At 41.1% G+C, this 23,116-nt stretch overlaps 1 protein-coding gene across 6 annotated transcripts in view; it reads left to right on the top strand.

Moving 5' to 3' along the window:
- Nucleotides 1-23,116, top strand: part of ATXN7 (ataxin 7) — a 91,780-nt gene that overhangs the window by 22,459 nt on the left and 46,205 nt on the right. For 2 of the 6 annotated variants that reach the window (XM_068154263.1, XM_068154265.1), the window contains exons 3-4: nt 5,437-5,697; nt 6,353-6,421. In XM_068154263.1, the coding sequence (XP_068010364.1) occupies nt 5,448-5,697; nt 6,353-6,421 (319 nt within the window). In that variant the 5' untranslated portion in view covers nt 5,437-5,447. Of the gene's footprint in view, nt 1-4,996; nt 5,292-5,436; nt 5,698-6,352; nt 6,422-22,925; nt 23,062-23,116 lie in introns of those variants that run through there. The other 4 variants (XM_068154264.1, XM_068154267.1, XM_068154266.1 and 1 more) reach the window with 4 other exon arrangements.

Consider the following 23,116-nt stretch of genomic DNA (forward strand, 5'->3'; position numbering starts at 1 on the left):
TTAGTTTGATTTAATAGTAATTAACTGGATGGACTTTGCATAGTTTTACCTGTTTAACACTTGAAAACTTCATGTAGCTCTTCAGTGTTTTCATTGCAAGATTCTCTTCAAAGATTGACCATGTTTAGTGATATCCAAAAAGGCAAAAATATCTGTGTTCCTATGTTTCTTATGCTCCTTACTCTGCTTTAGATCTCCAAGCCATCAATCCTTGCAGAAATTTGACTTGCACTTAAGACATATTTGATAGCTAAGAAAGAAGTGGCTGAAATGTTTTTCTAGATACTGTGTATTTTGCTAACACATGGCAGTGACACTGGCTTATAATTTGGGTGTAAAAGTGTACTATCTTCAGTGCAGTCATTGTGATGTTTGGATAAACATCTATTGAATTCTTATCCTAATGCAGAATCCTTTGCAGGTTTACATTTATTACCCTCCATTTCCCCATCCCTCCTCAGAAAATGGTACTTTAAGTTAGTCTGCTAATCTTAACAGTATTATTTTTTTCCTTGATACAGGTGGTTTATAGTAGTTACACACAATAATTTCATATTCCAGTATGTAAAGTGCTACCTTCCAGCACTTATGAGCATCTCCAACTCCCCCTTTGAAGTGTTACTCATAAATAAAATTATACACATCAACCTGTTCCCAGGATCTGGGGGAAAAAAAAGGATGATAGACTGGCATGGTTGATTGTATGATTTTTTTTATTGTGTGCTGCTCATGATTATTATTCTGTGATGTCAGAATGCCTAGTCGTGTGTATAGTTATAAGGGGAGTTATAAAGGCACAAGTTGCTTGATTTCACTGGAGGTGAGAGCAAGCTACAGATTACCATAATGCGTTTGTCTTAATGCATTAATATTTTTCTGTGGTGGGGCTGAAATGAAATGGTCTGGTTTGTTATGGCCCAATAGTTCTCTCATCAGCTGGATGACCTGATACATGCAAACTTTTTATCTCTTCCCTGCTTGCCCTATTACATTCTCATACTTCTCATATTGGAGACATGTTTTGAAATGCACAAAATGTACTCACAGTTCCACTGCTGTCAGCAGGACCTGATAGGAGGGTCAGGACTTCACTTCAGCATGTCAACTACTGGAGTTACAATTTCATCCTGAATCACATCTACCAAGTCTTTGCTAATTATATTTGTTCTTAGTTTTTGAGCCCTTCTTGATCATTCCTTCTCTTCTAGCTAAAAATAACTTTAGTTGATTTCCTTTAATGCTGTGATACCACTCAGATCTTTTCCTTGACAGACTTTTTAATGAATTCACTATTTTTCTTTCTTCTGAGCACTGATAAAGTGACATCCTTGTAGGTTCTCCCTCCCTGTCTCTGCCTTTGCGCTTCAGTTGTTGCATCCTTTCGCTTCCATTGTGGAAAATCCTTGGTGAATTGTGTCATTGTACTTCTGTTCTTAAGAGAGTTCAGCAGCAGATTCATCCTTCCGTTTTCATTCCAGTTCAGAGTTACATCTCAGCTCCTGTACGGGGGCTGTCTTACAGATTCTAACTGAGCAGCTGAAGTAGGTGTTCCCAGTTTGAATGGCTTTCCCAGACCACCTAGTGAAAGAATGAAACCTGCCAGTACAGGTGAAAACACCTGCAGCATCATGCCACAAAATAACCACCCTTGGCACTTCTGAGCAGTTGCATGCTGTAGTACTACCAAACATATTCAATATGTTAATCTATTTAGTGAGCTTTAAAGTTGTGAGGTTTTGAATTTTTTTTGTATGTTTTTTCCTCTTCTTGATGCCTTTTGGAGGCTGCTACATTTTTTGTTTGGTTATTTATGCTTTCTTCACCCTGTTATCTGGCTGGTTTCTCTCCATCTTCTACTATCTTCTGCTGTTTTCTTGCCTTTCATTTTTCGTTCTCCACTTTCTACCTGTGCTTAATTCCTCTTTGCTTGTCCCTTCCCTGAATAGTGGTTCACATCCACACAGGTGAGCAGTCTGATTTTTCACACACTGCTACTTCTTGGGGTATTTTATTGCCTCATTCAAGCCCTTTGAACTAGTAGCATTTCTGGGACCCTTTGTTTTTTCTCTTAAAGGTGCACTGGCTTCTGGACAGTGCTTGGCACACCTGAGTGTTCTGTGCAGTCCTGATCATATTCATTCTACATTATTTGCAGTGCTTAATTTATGTCCATGGTCATTCTTGAGTGCTTCTGTGGTCAGTGGGAGGAGAAGGGCTTCTTCAAAAAGTCCTTTGGACCAGGGGGGACCAAACTGCCCCCAAAAGTATCCACGTCTCTCTGCTGATTCCCCAAGGGATCATCGGATGACTGCACTGCTAATCAAGATATCTCTGATTCGTAATAGTCACCTCTGTTCAAAATCTGTGGCTTGTCAATATGTTCTCAACTCTGATCTCCTTCTAACAGGATGCATTTTCAGGATTTTCCCTATTTTCCCTTAAAATCATCAATGTAGCCATATATAGCACTATGGAAACAACTTGGGAGAGTTGTACTTGCATGCTTAAAATAAACCTAAACACATATTCAGCCTATTGACTTTGCAGGGAAAGAAATTTTCTCCACCTCCAATCCTTGTAAAATTAGTTTTTAATCTGCCCATATTCCTGTTCTCTGACTAATCAGTGTTGTGCATTGGAGAGGTGAATCTTCCTGCTGTTGCTTTCCTCCCTCTGCTGGAGTCCTGGTGTATTCACAACATAGTGGGAAAATGTTTTACTAGCAGAAGAAGGTTTCCTAAAGGACAGCCTCGGGCCCGGACTACATAATTAGATCTTGAGTGGGTATGTAGAGGGGAAAAAAAGAAAAGGTGTGAAAGAGGGAGGGGTAAAAAATGCAACAAGCAGTTTGAAAGAGAAAAAAAACAAACAACAAAGAGCAAGAAAGAGGATTATCAGAGTTGTATGAAATAGCAGTGGTGTGTGCCTGACCTCTTTGGCTGGCACTTTTAAAGCAAGAGGCGCTTTTGAGTAACTTGATGAGTGTCAGCATCAGAAACTGAAAAGTTGATAATATAGTGGCTTGTTAAAGTAGTTAGCTAATCAGTGTAATTTTGCCAAATTGAGCCATTTTACTTTTGTGTACTTTGGCATACATACATCAGTAATGTTTTTGAAAAAGAATCATGTGATGCGTGAACATTAAATTGATATGCTGGGGTAAAAATCTGTCACTATTAAAAGGTAGATGATGGTGCTCTGTGGCTCTCTGGTCACCCATCACTGTATTTGCTTGATGCTCTATGTAAAATAAGTAATAGAAAAAGCCTCTATGAATTTGATGGATACTTGGATGTATTGAGGTGTCTTTGTCAAACTGCAGCTGAGCAGCTTTCTGACAGCTTTCTGCAGAACAAAGGAGAGCTCTATGAGTGATGTTTATAGTAATAACCAGAATGTTTGACACAGAGAAAGTTATTCTGTCCGTAAGTTGCCTTATCCTATGTCTGGAGTCTGAATTCAGCTACAGGTGTTATGTTGGACTCCATTTTATGGAGTGCTTGAACTAAGCTTGAAAAAGATCTGTCGTGGATTGTGGGGTTTTTTTCCCTGTCAGACTGTTATACTGCAAAAGAGCTTGAGTTCTGTTGAGAAAGTGTTTTGCACCTTACTACACATTTTTCTTGCAGTGATGTTCTTAGTTTTTATATGTCATTTTTTATGCTATAAAGAATACTGTTTGATAGTGAATCAAACAATAATGCCCTCCCTTTCAGCATCTGTCTTTAGACTGTGGTTCCATAAACACCTTCACTCGCACTCAGACTAAGATGAATGGTTATTTCACTGTTTTGGGAAGCTGCAGTAAAGAGCAAATGTAGCTGCCAGAAAGATCAGGGCCCAGCTCAAGAAGTTGCTACCCATTGCTGATTAATCCCATCACAGATGCTGCAGTAGAAGTCATTGTTGTTCTCTTTGTCTAAATCTCCTGGTATTTGCCTTTAGTTAAGTTAGACTTGCACTGATCAAGAGGAGAGATAAGTCCCACTAGCTCTTCTGTATTGGATCTACAATTTTACCAGATACCTAATGAGCGTGACATAAGTTATCAGCTGGGTGTAACACTGAAACTATTATAATTACACCCTATCCCCTCCCGTATGACAATTGTCTGATGAGCTTGTATTTATACATCTTTTATAGGCATAAATGTGGAAAGAAGCATCTATAGCTTGCATAGTTCCACACTTTAAACAGAAGTAGCAAAGCCTTTGCTAAGCCTGCATGTAAATACAGCTCTGCAGGACTGGGACTGCAGAGTCTAAACAAATTTATTTACAGTTTTGATTTCTGCTGTCTAGTTTTGTGAATAGATCTCTGGGGTCCATGAGCAGTTCCACTGAGGGCATGAGTCCCACGAGTGGGCTGAGCATCTATAAGGGAGAAGCAGATCAGCTTTATATACTTTTTTGGCCTGTCACTGAAGGTGGCATCAAGTGTGGCTAGAAATACTCGCAAGATCGTGGGCCGAGAGATTGATATTAATGCTAGTATATATTGGTTGATGGGAGATAATACTGCGTAAGAAATGTATTCCAAACCCACATAGCTTATTTTTTTATTTTAATCAAAGAACTTGATTTTGCAAAGTTTAAACTTTGTTACTAAGAGTTTGCAGGCAGGAGAGCATCCTTTAATCCTAGCTTTTAACACCGCTGAACCTCATCCCAAAGTTTAGGAAAAATAAAAAGGCTGTTGTTTTAAAAGCAACGAGCAATAGTAATGACGAGACACCCCCCCAGCCACCCCGAGAGACAGGTTAGGAGTATAGCGAAGGCAACAGCGAGCAGGAAACTCGCTCCGAGCGGGTGGCGCCTTCCCCCCCCCCCCGCCTTCGCCGAAGCGACGCCGCCCGCTCGGAGCGAGTTTCCTGCTCGCCGATGCCTTTAAGGAGGCTCCGGGTTTAAGGTGGACCGGCCAGAAGGGGCGGGGCGCGCAAATTCGGCTCCTCCCCTCAGCGTCGCGTCGCTGGTCCACCCCCCCCGGCCTTCCCGGGGCAGCGGGTGCCAGGCGGGGTTGTGATGCGGCCGTTGTTTTTGTAGGGTCGCGGGGCTGTGGTGCCGAGGGAGAGAGAGAGAGAGAGAAAGGCAATCCATGGAGCTGGGGAACGCCTGGCGAGCGGCGTAGTCCTGCTCTTACCCCCTCACACCCGCCCCCCCCATCCTCGCTCCCTTCCGCTGCTTTGTTAGCGCAAATACACAAACGAGCCTCACCTACACGGTGAAGAGGAAGGGAGTGCTTCCCCCTACAATAATGGGCACCCGGTTCCTGCCCCCCGGGCTGCCACAGAGGTGAGTGGTCGGCGGCGCAGGGCCGCAGGTTGCCCGCGGGGAGGAGGGAGAGCCAGCGGGCGGGCGGGCTGACAGCGCCGCGGCGCTTCCTTAAAATCGCGGCGCCACCTTAACCGCCCGATGACTTGTTCTCGTTACATTCTAGCAGCGGAAAGAATGTCGGTCCGGGCCGCGGGTGACGTCAGAAGGGAGCAGCGCAGCGCGGCGGCGGCCAGGCAGCGGCAGCGGCGGCCCCGCCACGGCGAAGGAGGCGGAGGCGGAGGAGGCGGGAGCGGCGCCGGCCCCGCCGCCACCGCAGCGGCAATGGCGGCTGTCGGGGAGCGCAGGTCCCTGCCCAGCCCCGAGGCGATGCTGGGGCAGCCCTGGAGCCATTGGGTCGATGCTGCTAAACTTCACGGGAACGACGGTGAGCGGCGGCCCTCCCCCTCCTTTCCCCCCCTTCCGTCTCTACCGGCCCGGCCCCCACTCCCTCGGGGCTGGGGGTGCCCTGCTCACGGCCCCGCCGAGGGAGGGACCATGGGACGCCGATACAACACGGCAGGGTGCCCGGCACGGGGGCGTCCTACGTCCGGGGTGGCGGTTGGGTCCATTTCCACCGCCACCACCCCCCCCCAACGTCGCGGCCGAGTTCGTTGTCCGGTACGCGGTTGCCGAGGTGGCGGCGCCCCCCGGCCGGGGAGTCGGATGCGGCGCGGAGCGGGCAGTGCTTGCCCCAGTTCCTGTAATCCGGGACATGGTGCGGGGAGGTCTGAGCCAGTCGCCGGAGGCCGGCACCTCCTGCCCTCGATTCCGCCTGGGCTCGGGCGCGGGGAGCTCTAGCTTCAGGTGAGGCATCCCTCGCCCCTGACAGCGGCTCGGGCAGCACCGGCTCCCCTCTCTGGGACGGGACGGCAGGTCTCGGTCCGTCTGAAGCTGTATTTACTGCCGCAGCGGTGGGAGCGCATATCCCTGATGTGGTGGTCTGTTCCCTTAGAAGAAAGGCTACAGGTCAGTAGCGGAGCGGGGTCAGCCCAACTCTCAGTTTATGCATAGATCGAGATCTTGTTACTTTCTGGTTTTAGGAACAGCATTAGAAGAAAGTTTCAAGGAATATGGAAGAAACCGAGATGCAATGCGACTTTGCCGAGAAGGTGAGTGCAATTCATTCCTGAAGAAAAGTGCACCGAGAAGTTTTCCTGATCGTAACTATTTAGAGGGCGTGCATGGGAATGAGAAGGGAAACATCAATTTTTTGGATTTGGGACTTTCAATTTGTCAGTGGTATTAGTATTATTATTAAATTAACATATAATCTCAAAACTGCAAGGTAGGGCATAGGTTACTTATTGCCTTTGCTGTATTTCTAGCTGGATTTTTTTTTCCTTTCTTTCCTTTTTTTTTTTCTTTTTTACTATAAATAGTGCGAAGGAAGCTGTGTGACCAGGACTGATATATCTTGAGCTGAAATGTTTTGGTCCTTAATATAATCCATGTCAATATTTGAACACTGATTTCTTCCCCTGTCATGTCACTGTGTTCTGTTTATTTCTTAGTGTACTGCTAAATGAGAGTGACCTTTCACCTGTGATTAGCAAAAGCCCATTAACAGCCCAGTTTGTTTCAAGAGTAACAATGTTACTTGAGTTTGTAAGCAGATGCTGAATGGAAGCTCTAGATTATTGGTAACTTTGTAACAGGGAGTGGAAAAAAAAACAGTGAGGAGTCTGATTTGTGATGTTCACTTTTTTGTTAGTGTTTATTTTTCCAGTTTAACAATTGTTTTGTAGCAGAGAAATGTTCTAAAACTTCCTTGGCACTAGCTCGGTTCCATTGAGCTTTCTGAGAAGTGCCACAGGATAGGCCTCCTTCTTCTAAATACTTGATCAGATAGACCTGGGTCATTTACTTGATGCTGTTAGAAATGGATGACTGAGTTTGTAAATGTGGTTTACAATCACAGAAGGCAAAATCTACGAGGGAGATGATCCATTTCAGCACTTGTGAACTTCAAACAGCAAAGGAAGCTTAAAGCAAGGTGGTATGGGCTAGTTAGGCAGGGGAGGTGCTGAGGCTGAATCAAAATGCCTGTTTATTGTAGAATTCCCAGTGTTTATAAAATCACAGGAAAAAAAATAAGTCAATTGCTAGAACCAGTCAGTGGCCACTGACCTGTGAGACAGATGTAATAGACAGCTATGCTGTGGCATTCAGAACTGTGGGTTCCATTTTGTCATCTTCTAAGTGTACGTGTAAGTTCTTAGCCATTTGAAAAATCACTTTATCACTTCATTGCTGAGGTCCAGGCTAGCAGTTGGATATTCATTTTTCTGAACAGGCAAATCATTCAAGTACTAAACCAGCATTTATAGCAAGAAGCATACAAGCTACCCTAGTAAAGATTTTACTGAGGATTTTCAAATATTCTTTCATATTTCTACCTCTTGAATTGCATGCATCTAAGGTTTATAGATTTTAAAGATTACCTAAGAGGGTGAAAAATACTTTTTTCTTTTCTTCCCCTCCTCCTTCTGTCTGGAGAGAGATCATGAAACTGTTTTTGCATAGACTGACCACCGAGAGACAGCTTCTCTGCACTGACTCCAACCATGTGAACAATTTGTAGGGTTATGAGTTGAAGGAAGTTCACAAAGCACTTGGAGAGTTAAAAGTGAAACTCGGTAGCTCTTTGAGGCTTCCAGAAGTCTATTTATTTTGGTCACTTTATGACATATGAATGAGACACTGACTTAGTGTGGACCTGTAGCTGGTCTGGAGGGAGCTCAGACTACTGCAAAACAGAGCAAAAGAAAAGGTAGTATTGATAAAACCTGCAGTTAAAGAACTAGGTGAGCAGCAAAGCATGTCAGCATGTGTATATGTTGTGTCATCAACTAAAGTTTGGAGAATACTACAAATTATTCCTTTTCCCAAGAAGAATTTTGCATTCAAAACTCAGGAACAAACATTTACTAAAATGATTGGACTACATAAACCATGGACCTTAATACAGAAAGGTGAACCAAAGGTATAAATTTTGCCAAATCAACTCTAACCAAGGTTTTGGTTGTGGTACCACACAGTATTTTAAATCTGGCTAACAAAAGAACTCGTTGTGTAAGAAAGTTCTTTCTCTATGGATTGGGAGTTGACTCAGAGGCCTAACTTCACAAAAGGGTTTCAAGGTTATTTAGGCTAATTTAACCTTGCATTGCAACTCTTCCAGTTTGCATAAAAGAATTAAATATTCATGGCCTAGAGAGGGAATGAAGGAGAGAGCTTGACTTTACAGCCCACTTACTAGAATTGGGTGCAAAACCAAGAACTGTTTTCTCTGTTTAACAGTTGTCACCTTTCATGTCAGGCTCCCACTGGCCAGTGTACACACTGGGTTGCAGGTTGTAGTTGTTTTCTTTCCCACATGCCATTTCTTCTAGTGGGAGCAGCTTCCTCATCAGCCTGCCTGGTGGCAAGAGATGGATTTAGGGCTCACAGGCAGTAGAGTCCGGGTCTCCTGAATTAGGAGTGAGAGTTCCTGTTGTTACAACACTGTGTTAAAAAATGGCTTAACATTGCTAGCTTCTCCTTTCATTGCTTTGAAGGAAAAGAACGATGCCTGTTACTCTTTTAAAGGACTAAAGGACCTAACTCTGTAATTTCAAGATATTTGCAAGCTGTGGAGAGAGGCAGGATTTCAGACACACCTTTTGTTGCTGGCATTTCTTATTTGCTGATCAGGCAGCTCCTCTCTCAGCATGCTGGTGGTTGTGAAGCTTGATGAGTCCTTAATACCTGTCAGTGATGCTAGTTCCACGTAGGGATCAGGAAACTAAAATTAGTTCACAGTCTCAAACACTTTTTTTTTTTTCCCAGTCTAACCCTGCTTGACGTAACCAAGCTCACACTGAAGAGCTAGAAACAGAATTTGGGCTTCCCAAACTCCAAATGTTTGTGTCTCACATTTCCCTGTTTCTTTTTCACTGCTTTTACATGTTCTCTATTCTGCTACTCCGTAATATGCAGTCATTCCTACTGGGATTGTCACAGACCTTAACCAATGTGAGAAGCTCACTGAATGCTTTCCTACATGTTGCTTCTTGAGGTAGTTATAGTGCATGATGAGCTTCAATGTGGAAATTAGAACTGTGGGAATAAGGGATGGAACAATGAACTTGGCTTGCTTTTGGTATGGAAAAAATCCCTAACAGGTAGAAATAAGAAAGGGGCATCTATAACTGTGGGGAAACGTTTACTCTAAAGTACCCTTTACAATTTACTTTGACTTTATATGCTTTGGCTTCTAGTGATGAGCAATACTACCAATGTAAGAGCATGTTAGAAGCAATTCCGTTATTTCCACATGTAGTTCACATGACAGTCTTTTAGCTCATACACTCACTTAATTACTGACTGCTTGTGAACCAGCTCAAGGTGTTATTCCCCTGCCACACAGCTTTTGCTGTGATGCAGCGAGTGTAGCAGAGCATGATGCATTGTAATCTGTGAATGCATTCTAAAACGGTGTCAGACGATCTCGGCCTTTTCTTACATTTTTTGAAATGGAACTTTGCTGAAGTGCATCTTTCAATCTTGTTTGATACTGGGAGCATGTGCCAGCAGACACAGCTAACGTGCTCACATCACACAGTTCACCTTGGGAGACGTCTCAAAAGGAGGTTGATGTGTCTACTATCTGATCTGAAGAAATGATTCTTAACGTCAGACTTTGTAATTAGTGCTTGAAATGTGGGCAATGAAGTTAATTTCTTTCAGGAGATTTTTGCTCACTTGCATTGAATTTGGTTTGATTAAAAAAAAAATCTAGCCCATTATTGTTGTGAAGATGATCTCAAAATAGATCTTTTTTCACTCTGCTGGAAGAGTAGGGCAGCTCTGAGTAGAAACAATGACACCTAAAGGGACTGGGGACTTAACCCTTCCTCACTCCCTGAGACACTCTGACTCTCCCCACAGTAAATTTCTGTTTGCTGCCAGTTATCTTGTTTTAAATAAAACCCCAAAACACCAAACCACCACCTCCAAGGCTATCTTGGAGAGAGAGAAAGAACCTATCTATTCTTAACAGAGATCATGATGATTTACAGTAGTAGTTGTTAATGTGTGAAATCCTTTCAAAGTGGTTGGGGTGAAAGTGTCTTAGATTTTTACATTGGCTCATGAAATCATTTTGAGGTATGTGTAATGCCAAAAATTCGAAGGAAATTACAGCATCTCAGAATGGAAAATAAGTGTGGAGAGTTGTGGTCAAACAATTTTAAATTGTTTGTGTTTAATAAGGTATTCAGCCCAAGCTTAAGCATCTTGTTTTTTCTGTTACATATGCACACCCTTTTTTAGTTTTGTACATTACATCTTTCAAGAGGTGAGTCCCTTGGTACTGCCTGTTTGAAGCACTTTGCTAGTACTGTCACCATAGTTCATAGCTAACTGGCCACAAGGTATAGGAGCAGGACAGAACCTTTGTCACTTGAATCTTGAGCTCAACCTAATCAATTGCAACTGAGCAAGATTGTTGAACCTTGACTAAAAAGAGATCTTTTCCTCCCTTACAGCATACATACAGTCTGCCAGTGATTTGTTCTTACTATTTGTATGTAGTGCTTCTGAGAATCCCGAAGAAGTTTCTGATTACACTCTGTACCTAACTAAGCTCTTTTGGATGAGGTGGTCCTGATGATAGTCATGTAGGGATATGCAGAGGAGGCAGTTACTTCATCGTAGGTTGAGGTTAGTTGAGGGATGCAGAGGTATCACAAGTCAGAACTGATGATGGCTGCATGGTGATGTAGCATGGCACCAGTCATACAGTTTTTAGACTCTACTGGCCTTAGTACAGCAACTACTGAATTTTCTGTGGGAATGCAGATAGTTGGTTCTTGGTAGGCATCTTTAGAAGACGCTCCAGATGACTTGGTGACTGTAGCAATCTATCAGGGGAGCAGGTGGGAGCAAATTCTTTTCTGTATCATGTCGTCTGACAACAGTTTAACTTGAAGAGTTAATATATCCTGGGGAGATGGGAAGAGACTCTATGAACCTCGAGGGAATTCAACAGAAGCCTTGAGATTTGGTTATATTAATTGTTATTAATGCAAGTTACTATTGCTGAGAGCTGTGCAATGAACCTGTTGTTCTAATTGAGTGTGCTGGGCAGTGTTGAGCAGTGAATTCCAGGATCAGGCCAGGAGGGCTTACTAGAAGCATCTTTATCATATAGACCCAAGGTCTAGAATTTTCCCAGCAGCAGGTTCAATAAATAATTAAAGCCTTGGTGAAACTTATTCCAATATTAAGTTGTAAATACAAGTAAGAGACAGCATCTCATTTCAAATTTAAATTTGTTTTTATTCAGTCTTGGGAGGTGCTCAATTGAGTTGATTTTTATTGTGTTAAATCATGTCAAAGATGCTTAGAGGACTCTATAGTCCTTGGCTGCCTGCAAATACACTGTGAGAATTTTTAATGGATTGAAATAAATATTTTAAGGTAGCAGTACAAAGTGCCATGCTTCTTTTTTGACATTCTGCATCGCTATTCACAATCTGTAATCAGATAAATCTCCTCTTCATTTCATAGCATTTTAATTGACTATTTACACTGAGTGTTTTAAGGATTTGTGGACTGGTTATTGTAAAACAATTACAGAGAGAATTTAAACATGCATTGAACTGTTCAAGAAAATTGTAGAGATTTTATGACACAGCTTGAAAAGCATGCAGTGTGAAAGGATGCTACTTGTAAGATTATCTGCAGTGACTGGCCCTCGTTTTCTTCTTGTTATTTTTCCTCCCCCCTTAAATCCAAGTTCTGTTTACAATATTTAATTATTTCTGGTGAGATGAGTCACATGCTATAAATAGAATATTGTGATGTTAGACTGCAAGTTAGAACTGTGTCATCTTTTATGCTTTAAAGATACTTTGCAGGGTTTAGATATTACCATAATGTTAGTGGGATATTGCGAGTTCTTGGGGATTCTGGCTGGAACTGCAGCCACAAACCTGCCTCAATCTATCCATAACATGTGAGGAAGTAGGATTTTTTCTAAACATTTTAAGAACCCTTGAATAGTTGTCTATATGTGACAGTCAGGAATTTACTGTTGTAACACTTCTTATGTGGTATGTACACTTAGCTAGCTTATCACTATGCAGAAGAGAAGCTGTCTTGATAACACTTGATTAAACATTGCTTTTTGTACAGTTTCTGTTCTATACTTCAACAGGAAATGCTAAGTAGAAGAACAATGCACTAAATATTATGTAGAAATATGGCTTTCACATGAGTTGATAATGCTATTGTCTAAGTAGAGCAGGGAAGACAAAAAGGCTTAGTGAAGGGTACTTTTAAATAAATTGGGTTAAGAGGATGCAGATTCCTCTAAGGTAACTATTTTAAATCTGTTTCTTCTATCAAAGTGGATCTATGAAAGAAAAGGCAAATGGTTCTTACACCTTTTCTGGCTATGCCTTAGCTATGGCTGTAACCGCCAAAGACTGGCCAGGGAGACCTGGGATCTCTTATCACTTCCAGGACAGGAAAGGTTTCATCTTTCACAAGTGATTGTAGTATCTGATTTGTAATTAAATATTCTGTATAGTCTATAAGTTGCTTAAAATTATTTCTCTTCCCTTTTAATAAAGAAGGGGAAAAAAAAAAAAGAATCACTGCTGTTGGAGTTGTGTGATACTCAGTGTTACTTTTTAGACTTTGTAACCATGTAGGTGACAGCGCAGAGGTGACTGCTGCTTTGTACTTACACTTTCAGTTTTCAGCAGTGTTAAAATCTGGCCAAGGGAATTCAAAGTGTAATGGAAGCAGAGTAGTACGACTGCAGAAGCAGTTGTGAAAGGCAATGGATTTATTGTAATTGGTGTTCCTGTTGCTAGAAGGCTTTGCACAGTCAAAAGCTCTCCCTGTCTGTGCGGGCTGAGTTCAGCTGTGAGCTGGGATGGGTGGCGTGGTTGCTCTCTCAAGCTGATTCTTGTGGTAACCCCAGATACTACAGGGTATGACTTCATCAAAGTAAACTGCACATGCAGCTGCTCCCACATCACTTGGAGTCATTATCACTAGCTTTGGTAATGGTCACTGTGATGGGAAATGTTCTAAATGATTGGCTCAAGGAGATTAGAAATACACCAATGCTCAGTTATTTGTGTGTAAATGTTGCTTGTCAGCCCTTGTGGAATAAGCTATTTTGTGGTAACCTGTTTTCCCATGAGAAAGATCGTTTATTTGCAAGCTCACCTCCACCCTGATTTCAACTTTTGATAGCTCCAGTGTAGCCCATAGACAAACTTCACTGATAATAAAAGGTGAAAAGGATAATTCCCTTCTCATCTGGTGGGATTGTAACAGCCAAAAAATTTAACATAGTGTTCTTGAGCTGTTTTTCTGTGGTTATGCAGAAGTTCTATCTTTCATCAGCTGTTTGTAGTGGAATAGAAAATGCAATGTTCTGTGCTGGCACTGAAAAAATGTCTACGAAGCCACAAAAGGCCTAAATTCCAACAGGCAGCAGCCTTGAGGTTGTAAGTTTGTGATGTGCACTTCTGTTCTGAAATTTAGAGCTCTCACATTTTATTTCAGATAAAGTTTATAGGATAATTTCACGCTGTTAGAGTTGCCTGAAAGTCTTATAGCAGCTTGCATTGAAATCAAGTGTAGAAGGTTTAATGAGTTAAATGTGAAAAGCAGTAATATGCTGAACACACAGAAAATTGGATGTTTGTTTTCCTTTGGCATATTCTGTTGTATTTTTCCTTTAATAAATTCAGGATTCTGTCTATAGTTTTTTTTCATTGACAGAATAAACAATGTAGCAGATAATGTCAGTGGGAGAATTGAAGTTCTGTTAAGTGGTGTCTGGGGATGTGAGGTCTTACTGTGATCCACTCGAGTCAAAAAGAAAGGGTTTGCTTGTGATGGAGGGAGGATGCAGGGCCAGGTTATGGGGAAAGTTTGCGGGTATGAGGCAGACACGCTGACCTTGTGATCCATCAGAGATCACAAGGCAGAGATCACCTTGTGAGAAGGTACTTGGCTATGCAAACATTTTAATTGTCGGTCCCTAGATATTGTAGCCATTGCTTTGTCAAGGTGTGTATAGCCTAAATGACACCCTCTGGCTATTGTTTTAGGCTAAAATACAGAAGAAAATCTGTATCCATTCACACCTAGGGTGTGGTTCTACAGTGGTGGGGTTTTTTCCTCCCAGTAATACTGGATTAAGCAGCTCCTCCATCTCTGAGTTAAACATTTGTGAAACAGTGGTTGCATTCTAACTTTAAAATTGCTTCCAAAGCAAGACGATGGTTGCTTAAAGAAGATACTAAATTTTCTAGCATGTTTGGCCTGATTATCTTAGAATCTGTTGGACTGTGCTTGATTCTGCATCTTTTCACAGTGAATCTGATTGGAGTTTTGCATGGCTACCAATGTGATTGTGTAGCATAGCAGATCTTTTATCTTGGTTATCTTTTAGAGTGTTAGGCTGTATCAGTGAATAACTGCAATGTGAGTTAGGGTCAGATATAAGTAGAATATGGAGAAAACTAATCAGTGAGTAAGAATTAGATTATATCATTTGACATATTTGTTACTGGTTTTTTTTGGTAGTTAATATGTCAGAAAGCCAGGTAATAGAGATCAAAAGTTTCTTTGACTGAAATTCTGGAGACAGTTTCCAATAACTTTGTGAACTGGAAAGGAATACCCTTTGAATCTGGGTTATTCTGCTGAGGAAGTCGTTTATTTTTATCTCTTATTGGAGGTCTGTTGCAAAGGCTGCCAAAAGGGAAAAGAGACATCACCTATACAGTATATGTAAATGTGAACCATACCAAATACTCCTTTTATCACTTCAGAACAAATCTGTAGTAGTGTAGCATATCCAGAGGCCTCAAACTCTACCAAGGTTTGGGTTAACTGGCTTTATTTCTGATGGATATGCCAAAGGAACAAGAAGTTTTCTCTGTAGACAGGGTGTAGGTGCTGAATTATGGAGACAACCATGTAAAATTGTTTGGAAAGCAGGTTTCAAAATAATGGGTTTTCCCAGGAAATGTCAAAAATGTCCATTTCCCTTCTGTTCACTTAGGATGATTTCAGAAATGTCAAAGGCAAGGTAAACTCCTTTAACACAGCTAGAAGCCCTTGGTGGGCTTTGATTTGAAAGGAATATAATTTGGGGGTTTTGATGATTTCTTTAGATAATTTCTTTGTTGGTTTTTCCTCCTTTTTTTAACATGTAATCTATGTTTGAATGTGTCCTGATCTTCTAAGAGATGGCAGTCATCATGCTTCCACTGCTAGTAAAAGGAAGTGAGAGGAAAGGCTTCAATGACTTTCCTGATAGACAGCATTTGCTTCATGAAAGTGCTTGAAGATGAATTTCAGAAAGTAATTTTGTTTTCTTTTTCTGTGTAAGCTGTGTTACCCAAAGCACCTGTCCAGAAATCACACTTGTTGAGGAGCTCCTGTTCCATGTTGTAGTTAGTAATTTACAGAAGAAAAGGTTTGAACAAAATTCACTATCTCTGTTGCCTACCAAAGATAGTGTAATACCTGCTTATGTAATCAATGGCCAGGTTTTGTCCTAAATATTATTTTTCTGTTCTTGTGGCTTAGTGATTGAAGGAAGACTTTTACTGCCAGTTGTGTTAAGAGATTCTTGGGGAAATGCTGTCGTCTGAACTATGCCTGTAAGAGTATGATAATGTTTTGTATCTAGGCTAGGCAGAGCCCTCTCCTTGTCTGCTCCTGAACCTGCTTTAATAGCCAGATGACTTGCTTTGCTTCACTTGCCTGTTTCAACACCACTGTTTCCATGGGTTGTTTGAAGAAGTCCAAAACACATCAACTTGTGTTTGGGAAATTTCATAATGGTTCTGCCTGACTGTCGGCTTATGCCCTGAAATGCAGGACTGTGGACCACTACATCATTTGCTGGGATAAAACTTGCGAGTCCCTTCTGTTGTTGTTGTGGCCTTAATTTAATGATCTGAAGTGTTAGCTTGATAGCCTTGGAGATAAGAATGCTATTTTTATCCATGGAGTAGGTAGAGCACAGGAGTAAAATCTTCGGTGCATTGTTAGTGTCTCTTATCTGAGGCTTGTTTACAACTGCTTGGGATGCAGAAGGGTTCTATGTGCAACACTGCAATTCTCTGTCCTCCTGCTGACACCATTGAGAGTTGATAACCTCAAAGATGTGAACGAAGGACCCTGTCCTGGGCAAGGTACAAAATCAGTCTGGATAGATAGTGTTCTTCATTGTAAAATGGGAGGATGTGATGGTAAGGTGCAGCATCAGCAGTGTTATTTATGATTTAATCACACTAAGAGTTGTCCTGTGAGTAATGTTGTGAGATCGAGGGTTCACAGGAAGTGCGCGGTTGTTTGTCATCACAGTGATTCAAGGTGATGTCACCAACTGACAGGAGCATTTGGGGTGTCTGTACGGTTATGGTGGCTCTGCAATACCCTTTCTTGGACTCCTTTGGCGTCTTTCCCCAAGTGCTCAGCACTGTTGCTGGAAGCAAAAGCTTTTGAGCAATTTCCAAACACAAAGTGGTGCATTGTGGGCCAGCACAGGGAAGACTGGCTCAACAAGTTTGGCAGCAGTGGCTTTGGCTTCCTGCCTACCCTGGATAGGTACCAGTAGAGGCTGCCGCAGTCTCCAAGCAGGTTTGAGCTGAAGACCTCAAGCCTGGGTCCTGATCCATGTGCGTGCAAATGCTGTCTGGCAAAGGATCTGCTTCTGTTGTAAACCACAATTTGGTTATCCTAGATATGTTTGCTGTAGTTATCTTTTGTCTGCTGTAGAAAGGTGCATGTGTTACTTCGTGTCAGTGTACTGAGGGTGGTAAACTCTATAAATTTGGTATAATATCAAAGGTTCTTGTTTACCTCTCAATTTTCTCTTGTCTATTTGATCTTACTTCTTGTCATTCTGAGTCATCTAGGGGCAGTTGCCTGTGCTATGAAATGTTCTTTTCTGTGCCTTTTTAGAAATACCAACTCTCTATGTTCTTTGCTGTGCCTCTTGCTTAATCCTGACTCCATGTGTCTTCTGTGACATGTCTACAGACCTTTGCAAACACCTAATCTTGTGTCACACTCCAACAGGACCAGTGCCTGAGATCCGTGGTGTTCATGGGGGTGCCTCTGTCTCGTTGCATGGTCATACACCAAAAATGTCTAGTTTTCTGTCTGCATAAGGATAACTTTGTCTTGCTGCTTGTATAATCAGGTTTATTGTTTTTGTGTCCTTTTTGATGTGAGGTGTCTAAAAATTTAAACGTTTTGCTTCTACCTGGCCCAGAAAAAGGAGAAAATTTAATTTTTTACCTCCTCCTGTGTATTTAGGTCCATTCATATGTATCAATTTACCTTCTTTCCAAGTGTTAACAAGAGCACTGTTAGATGTGGAAGGAGCAGACAAGAGCAGGACTAGTTTCTCAGTAGTCTGAGGAAGTTATCCTCCCTTTTCCTTTTAGTTTGCTGAAGATATTACTTTCTATGCCTATCACGAGTTGGGTGTAGTTCTGGTTGTCTTACAGAGGTCTAGATCATGAAAGAACAGAAAAGTTATTTAAAGCATGTTAGCCCCTTCAGACCCTCTGCATGTACAATATGATCTAAATCATCTTCTTTTTACATATACATTAAAATATTACAAGTTGTAGTCCTTCCCAACCTGTTTCTATTTGAGTGAAACTGCTGATTTCGGTAGCAGAGTACAAGTGCCAGATACGGGAGAATAACACCTGCTACACATTTGTTCTCCCAGTGTTTTCAAAGTCGTCTTTTATTACATCAGGTAGGATGTATTTTGTGTGTACTGTTTGGAGATGGAATTCTGGAAAGTTTTGTGAAGACAGGCTTCTAAACCAAGGAGAATCACTCTTAACACTAAAGAAATGCATGTTGAAATAAGGATAGTGATGGGGTTATTCTAAAGGAGAGATGATGTGCAGAGGCCAACCCTACATTTCTTACTTAGAATAATTTGAAATTCCCTAACAAAAAAATAATACTCACTCCCATAAAGTGTTTTCAGGTTGAACTGGATTTGTGTTGTCATAAACACCCAGCAGTAGAGTTACTGACTTTATACTGTGAACAGGTAGCCTGCTTAGCTATTTAGTTGCTATAACTAGGTGTCGGAGGACAACTAGCACTGATTTATAGCCTGGCACTTCTGAAGGTATAGATCTCCTCTTGGAAGGGAAGCTCTGACAGCTCTCTATGTGCTGGAATATATCAATTGTTGGAAATAAAGATTTAGGGCTTACCAGTTCCTCAGCTAGATAGCTGAAATGGTCATATTTCTTTTTTTAAGGTATGCAGTAGTCAAGTTTAAAAGGCTTTGTACCATTATGTGTGTTCAGATACAGAAGTGAGCTAGCTCTTACACTGTGCTTTAACAACAAACCCCATTGTTTTATTTTCCACTTTATATTTTAATCTTCTGAAGTATCACAGTGTTATTGGTTTCTTTTTTTAAGCTATAGCACATTGACAGGTCTGTTGCTGTGCAAACTGCATTTATTTATTTTTATTAATTGTAGCAAATCAACTGCTAATAAATCTGGAAAGCAAAGGAAGTAAATTTGAATGGAAAAACTAATTGTGCCTGCCAAGTGGAGAGGGGTGTGGAGATTTAAGTTGGTATGTGAACATTGACAGGCACCAGTTTCCCTATAGCTATGAGAGATGTGATTGAAACACTCATATTTCTGAAGTGGATGTTCCTGTGTGTGGAGGATGGGAGTGGCAGGGGTGGGGCAGTGTTAGGTAGCTGGGTTGCTTAATAAAATGCTGAAATACAGTTCAGTTAGCAGGTCATTTGTATTATTTTCCTGAACTGTAAACATTTATTTATATATATATATATGTTGATTTGCTCCCTCAGGTATCAGGTGCAGGATGTAGAACGTATGGAGAATATTCTTTGTGTGAAGATGCTTTGTCTTTGAGCAATTAAAGAGTAGTGCCATGCTGCTGTCACACAGGGATTTGGGCCACGGTCAGGAAGGAAGAAGAGGGTGAAAGATGAGCAGTATCAGTTTCACATGTAGCAGGGAAAATAATGTATTACCTGATGATGTTATTAATAGGAAGATTGCAATAATGCCATCATACAAGCAATGCCTAACTGTCTCTAGTTCTTATTTTTATTGGTTTGAATAGATTTCTCTTTATAAGGACTATTCAAATGGATGTTTCTGATGTCACTTTTTGGTTTGTGGGGGGTTTTATTACTAAATTTCGTTCTTTTGTCCTATCACAAAAGATGTAGTCATGGGTACAAGGTATTCCTCTAGTTCTCAGTTAGTAAGAAAATGTGTAAATCTGTAAGTGACTGGTTGTCATTGCTCTACTTCCTTAATTACTGGGCAGCCAGCACCCAGTTGTGTTGCTGTTATATGGACAGTTACATAGAAAAATGTGGCAAAAATCACACATCAACTTCTTTTTGTCTCAAAAGCATGTCTAGGTAGGAGATGGAAGAGGGTGATGAGCTTGGAACACTTTCACCATTTCCAGCCATGATGTGCCAAAATATTCCTGCTGCAATAAGCAGTATTATGTAAATTGTGGGTTCAGGTATAAATAAAACAAGCTTCCTATTTCCAACTACAAAAGTACAGCTGCTGCAGAGCAGAATAGAATAGAATGAACCAGCTTGGAAAAGACCTTTGAGTTTGAGTCCAACCTATTATCCAACACTATCTAATCAACTAAACCATGGCACCAGGCACCCCATCCAGTCTCTTCCTAAACACCTCCAGGGATGGTGACTCCACCACCTCTCTGGGCAGCCCATTCCAATGGCCAATCACTCTTTCTGTGAAGAACCAAACCTGTAGATGTTAAAAAGTAGTAGCATGCTTTAGGGTATATGACTTGTAAGACACTATTTGGGCTGCTCTATGGATGATTTATTTAATTTGAATTAATGCTATGTTTTATGACTAGTTACTTATCCCAAACATTTCCCCCTCATAACAGACCCTGGTTTTCTGCATAATAACGGAATTGTTTCTGTGTGTACTTTTCATATTACATTAGCCCTGATTTTAATTTTGCTGTGTAAACTTCCTTTTTTTTTTAATTTCCTGAATTCTGTTTAATTTTTGTGTCATAATTACCAAATTAAAATTCAACTTTGAGGCTTCCTTAAGCAATTTCAGATTGGATGTGTGACAAATGGGTGTTTATTTTGACACAAACCCATAAATAATAGTTTATTGGCTTCCCTAAAATACAGCAGTGGCACAATGAGATCATGTCACCTAAAAATAATGCAGGACTACTTTGAAGACTTTTTGTTTTTTTTTACATGACAAATTGTGTTCAGCATTTCTGTAGTATTAATACAAATTGGCTGGAGAATTTAAAGTATCTTCAACTCTGAAAACTCATTAAGGAGGAAATGGGAATAGTTTTTGCAGATGACTGACTTCATTCAAACTGCTGATGAAAACCTGATGTAACAGAATATACAGTGTGTGGGGGGAGGCTTTCATGTGCTGCAAAGCTTTAAATATTCCTTGTGTTTCATTGAGAAATGTATTAACCTTTCTACAGACGATCTGCTGTAAAGTGGCTCACTGAAAGTTTGTATTATTCTGTATAATAAACTGAGAAAACCTGTTTATTAGCTTTGAATGAGCAATCTGACGTATGTTTTGTGTTAGTTTTTCCAAAAGATTAATTAGCTGTAGCTGAATTTGTATACAAAGAATTTAACTAAATACTTAGATGTCTGCTTTAGTATGTGTTTTATATGTAATTACAGGAACATTCAAATCTTAGGAGCCTAAAATTAGAACTCCCAGCTGCACGCTAGGCTGCAGGTGCACGTGTGCATGACACACTTCTCTCTGGTAGCTGCTGCTCAGTTTTTATCGGTGGGCATGATACAGAAATTTTCCAAGACTGTTAAATTTGAGAGAACAGAGACTTAGCAACTGTCAGTGCTGCGTTCTGCACCCTCGCAGGGGGAGGGAGGGAAGGCTGAAGGATCCTTGCAGTGATTGTGTGCTGCTAGCCTTGCAAAATGGGTTTGGATTTGCCACTTGGCTGTGCATGGAGGAGTGTTACTGCCTGCAGCATGGGGCAAACCTTTTTGCTGGAGGTGAAGCTGGAGGGGTCAGTGCAGGGGACAGGATTTTGAAATGTCGTGGCTGGACCCATGGAAAACATAAGCTGGGAGAGGTAGGTCCTCCTCCTTCACCCCTTCAAGTTTCACTGGTTAAGATTCTGCCTTGAATTTGGGAAAGTGCAGTACTGGCATTCTATTAATACCCAAGTGAAAACTACAGAATCATAGCTTTGGAAAAATACACTGTCTTGAATTTTGAAAGGACAGAGGACTGGGCAGACAAGACTCTGCTTTTGTTAAAGGATCCGAACACTAGTGAAGATTTATAACAGTGATCAAATCTTGTAGTGCAGCTCCTGTGATTAGTTAAACTAGATTGTGGGGTTTTCGGTCTTGGAGTGAAAGTAGTTTCTCTGAGTCAAAACTTTGAGGTTTTGGTATTCTTAGGACTTCAATAAAATGCTGTGCAATTGCTCTATTTGCCAAAGTGGAAAATGCAGTAAAAACATTTAATCAAGTCTTCAGCTGTTCCTTCCTTCATCTGATCAATCAGCAACTGCACGGTGAAACAAAGTTCATGCACTTGTGCTCAGAACCCAAGGAGAGCTGTGCCTTTTCCAGCGTCTCAAATAGCTGGGCTTTCAAAGCTGCATGTGCACAAGTGTAAGTTACTTAATCTATAGAGCAGAGTTGGCAAGGAGTTTAAAAAATAGGTAACCTTGCAGAAAATACTTTAGCCATACTTCTCTCTGAACCTAATTGAAACAGCTTCAGGTATGAGAGTGTCCATTTGTTTTCCTTTCTTTCGTATTAAAGAGGTTCTCCTGTATGTGAAGCCACATGAGCACAAACCTCATGGGACAGGTTTTTATTTGATTTTTTTTTTTTTTTCAAGTGTTTCTGTATATGAGCTTGATTTATGTTTGGTTTGTTTGATTGTGCTTATGTTCTTTGCAGGCACGCTTTCGTTGTGCCTGCACATATGGTTCATAAAATACTTGCATTCTATTCATACCTAAAGTGTTCATTAATTGAAATTTTGCAGGGAATGTATGTATGTTTTACTAAAACCTGTTGTTTTGGTTTAAAACTCGTGTGAAGCAGAGCACTCTGAATGTCATACAACTTTAGTTATTTTTATGTGCAGCATCTTTTTAAGGAATATTTTGTTGTTGTTGTCATCTTGGCATAGCGCACAGTAAAAAATTGGCCAGTAGTTTAGTTTCATTTCACACAGAATCACCAAGGTGGGAAGAGACCTCAAAGATCATCAAGTCCAACCTGTCACCACACACCTCATCACTAAACCATGGCACCAAGTGCCACATCCAATCCCCTCTTGAACACCTCCAGGGATGGTGACTCCACCACCCCCCTGGGCAGCCCATTCCAATGGCTAATGACTCTCTCAGAGAAGAACTTTCTCCTCACCTCGAGCCTAAACTTTCCCTTTCTCCATCTTGAGGCTGTGTCCTCTGTGTTCTCTTCAGCATGGATAAGTATGGAGAGCCACGCATGTTCCCCCTAGGGGGCACGTGTGTTCCCCCCGAGGGCTGCGCATGTTCGTGAATGATAAGCACTTGATATTTCTGGAAAAGAGCTTGGGAAAAAAAAAGATGTTTCAGTTGCAGAAAGTGAAGTGTTTGTGTCTGATTGGTAAGTTTTGAGGTGCTAACTTGAGTAACTTTTTTTTTTTTGTAAACATTAATAT

The sequence above is a fragment of the Melanerpes formicivorus genome, unplaced genomic scaffold (genome assembly GCF_026170545.1).
Source record: "Melanerpes formicivorus ecotype bairdi unplaced genomic scaffold, bMelFor1.0.p_v2 SCAF_28, whole genome shotgun sequence".
Taxonomy (NCBI): domain Eukaryota; kingdom Metazoa; phylum Chordata; class Aves; order Piciformes; family Picidae; genus Melanerpes; species Melanerpes formicivorus.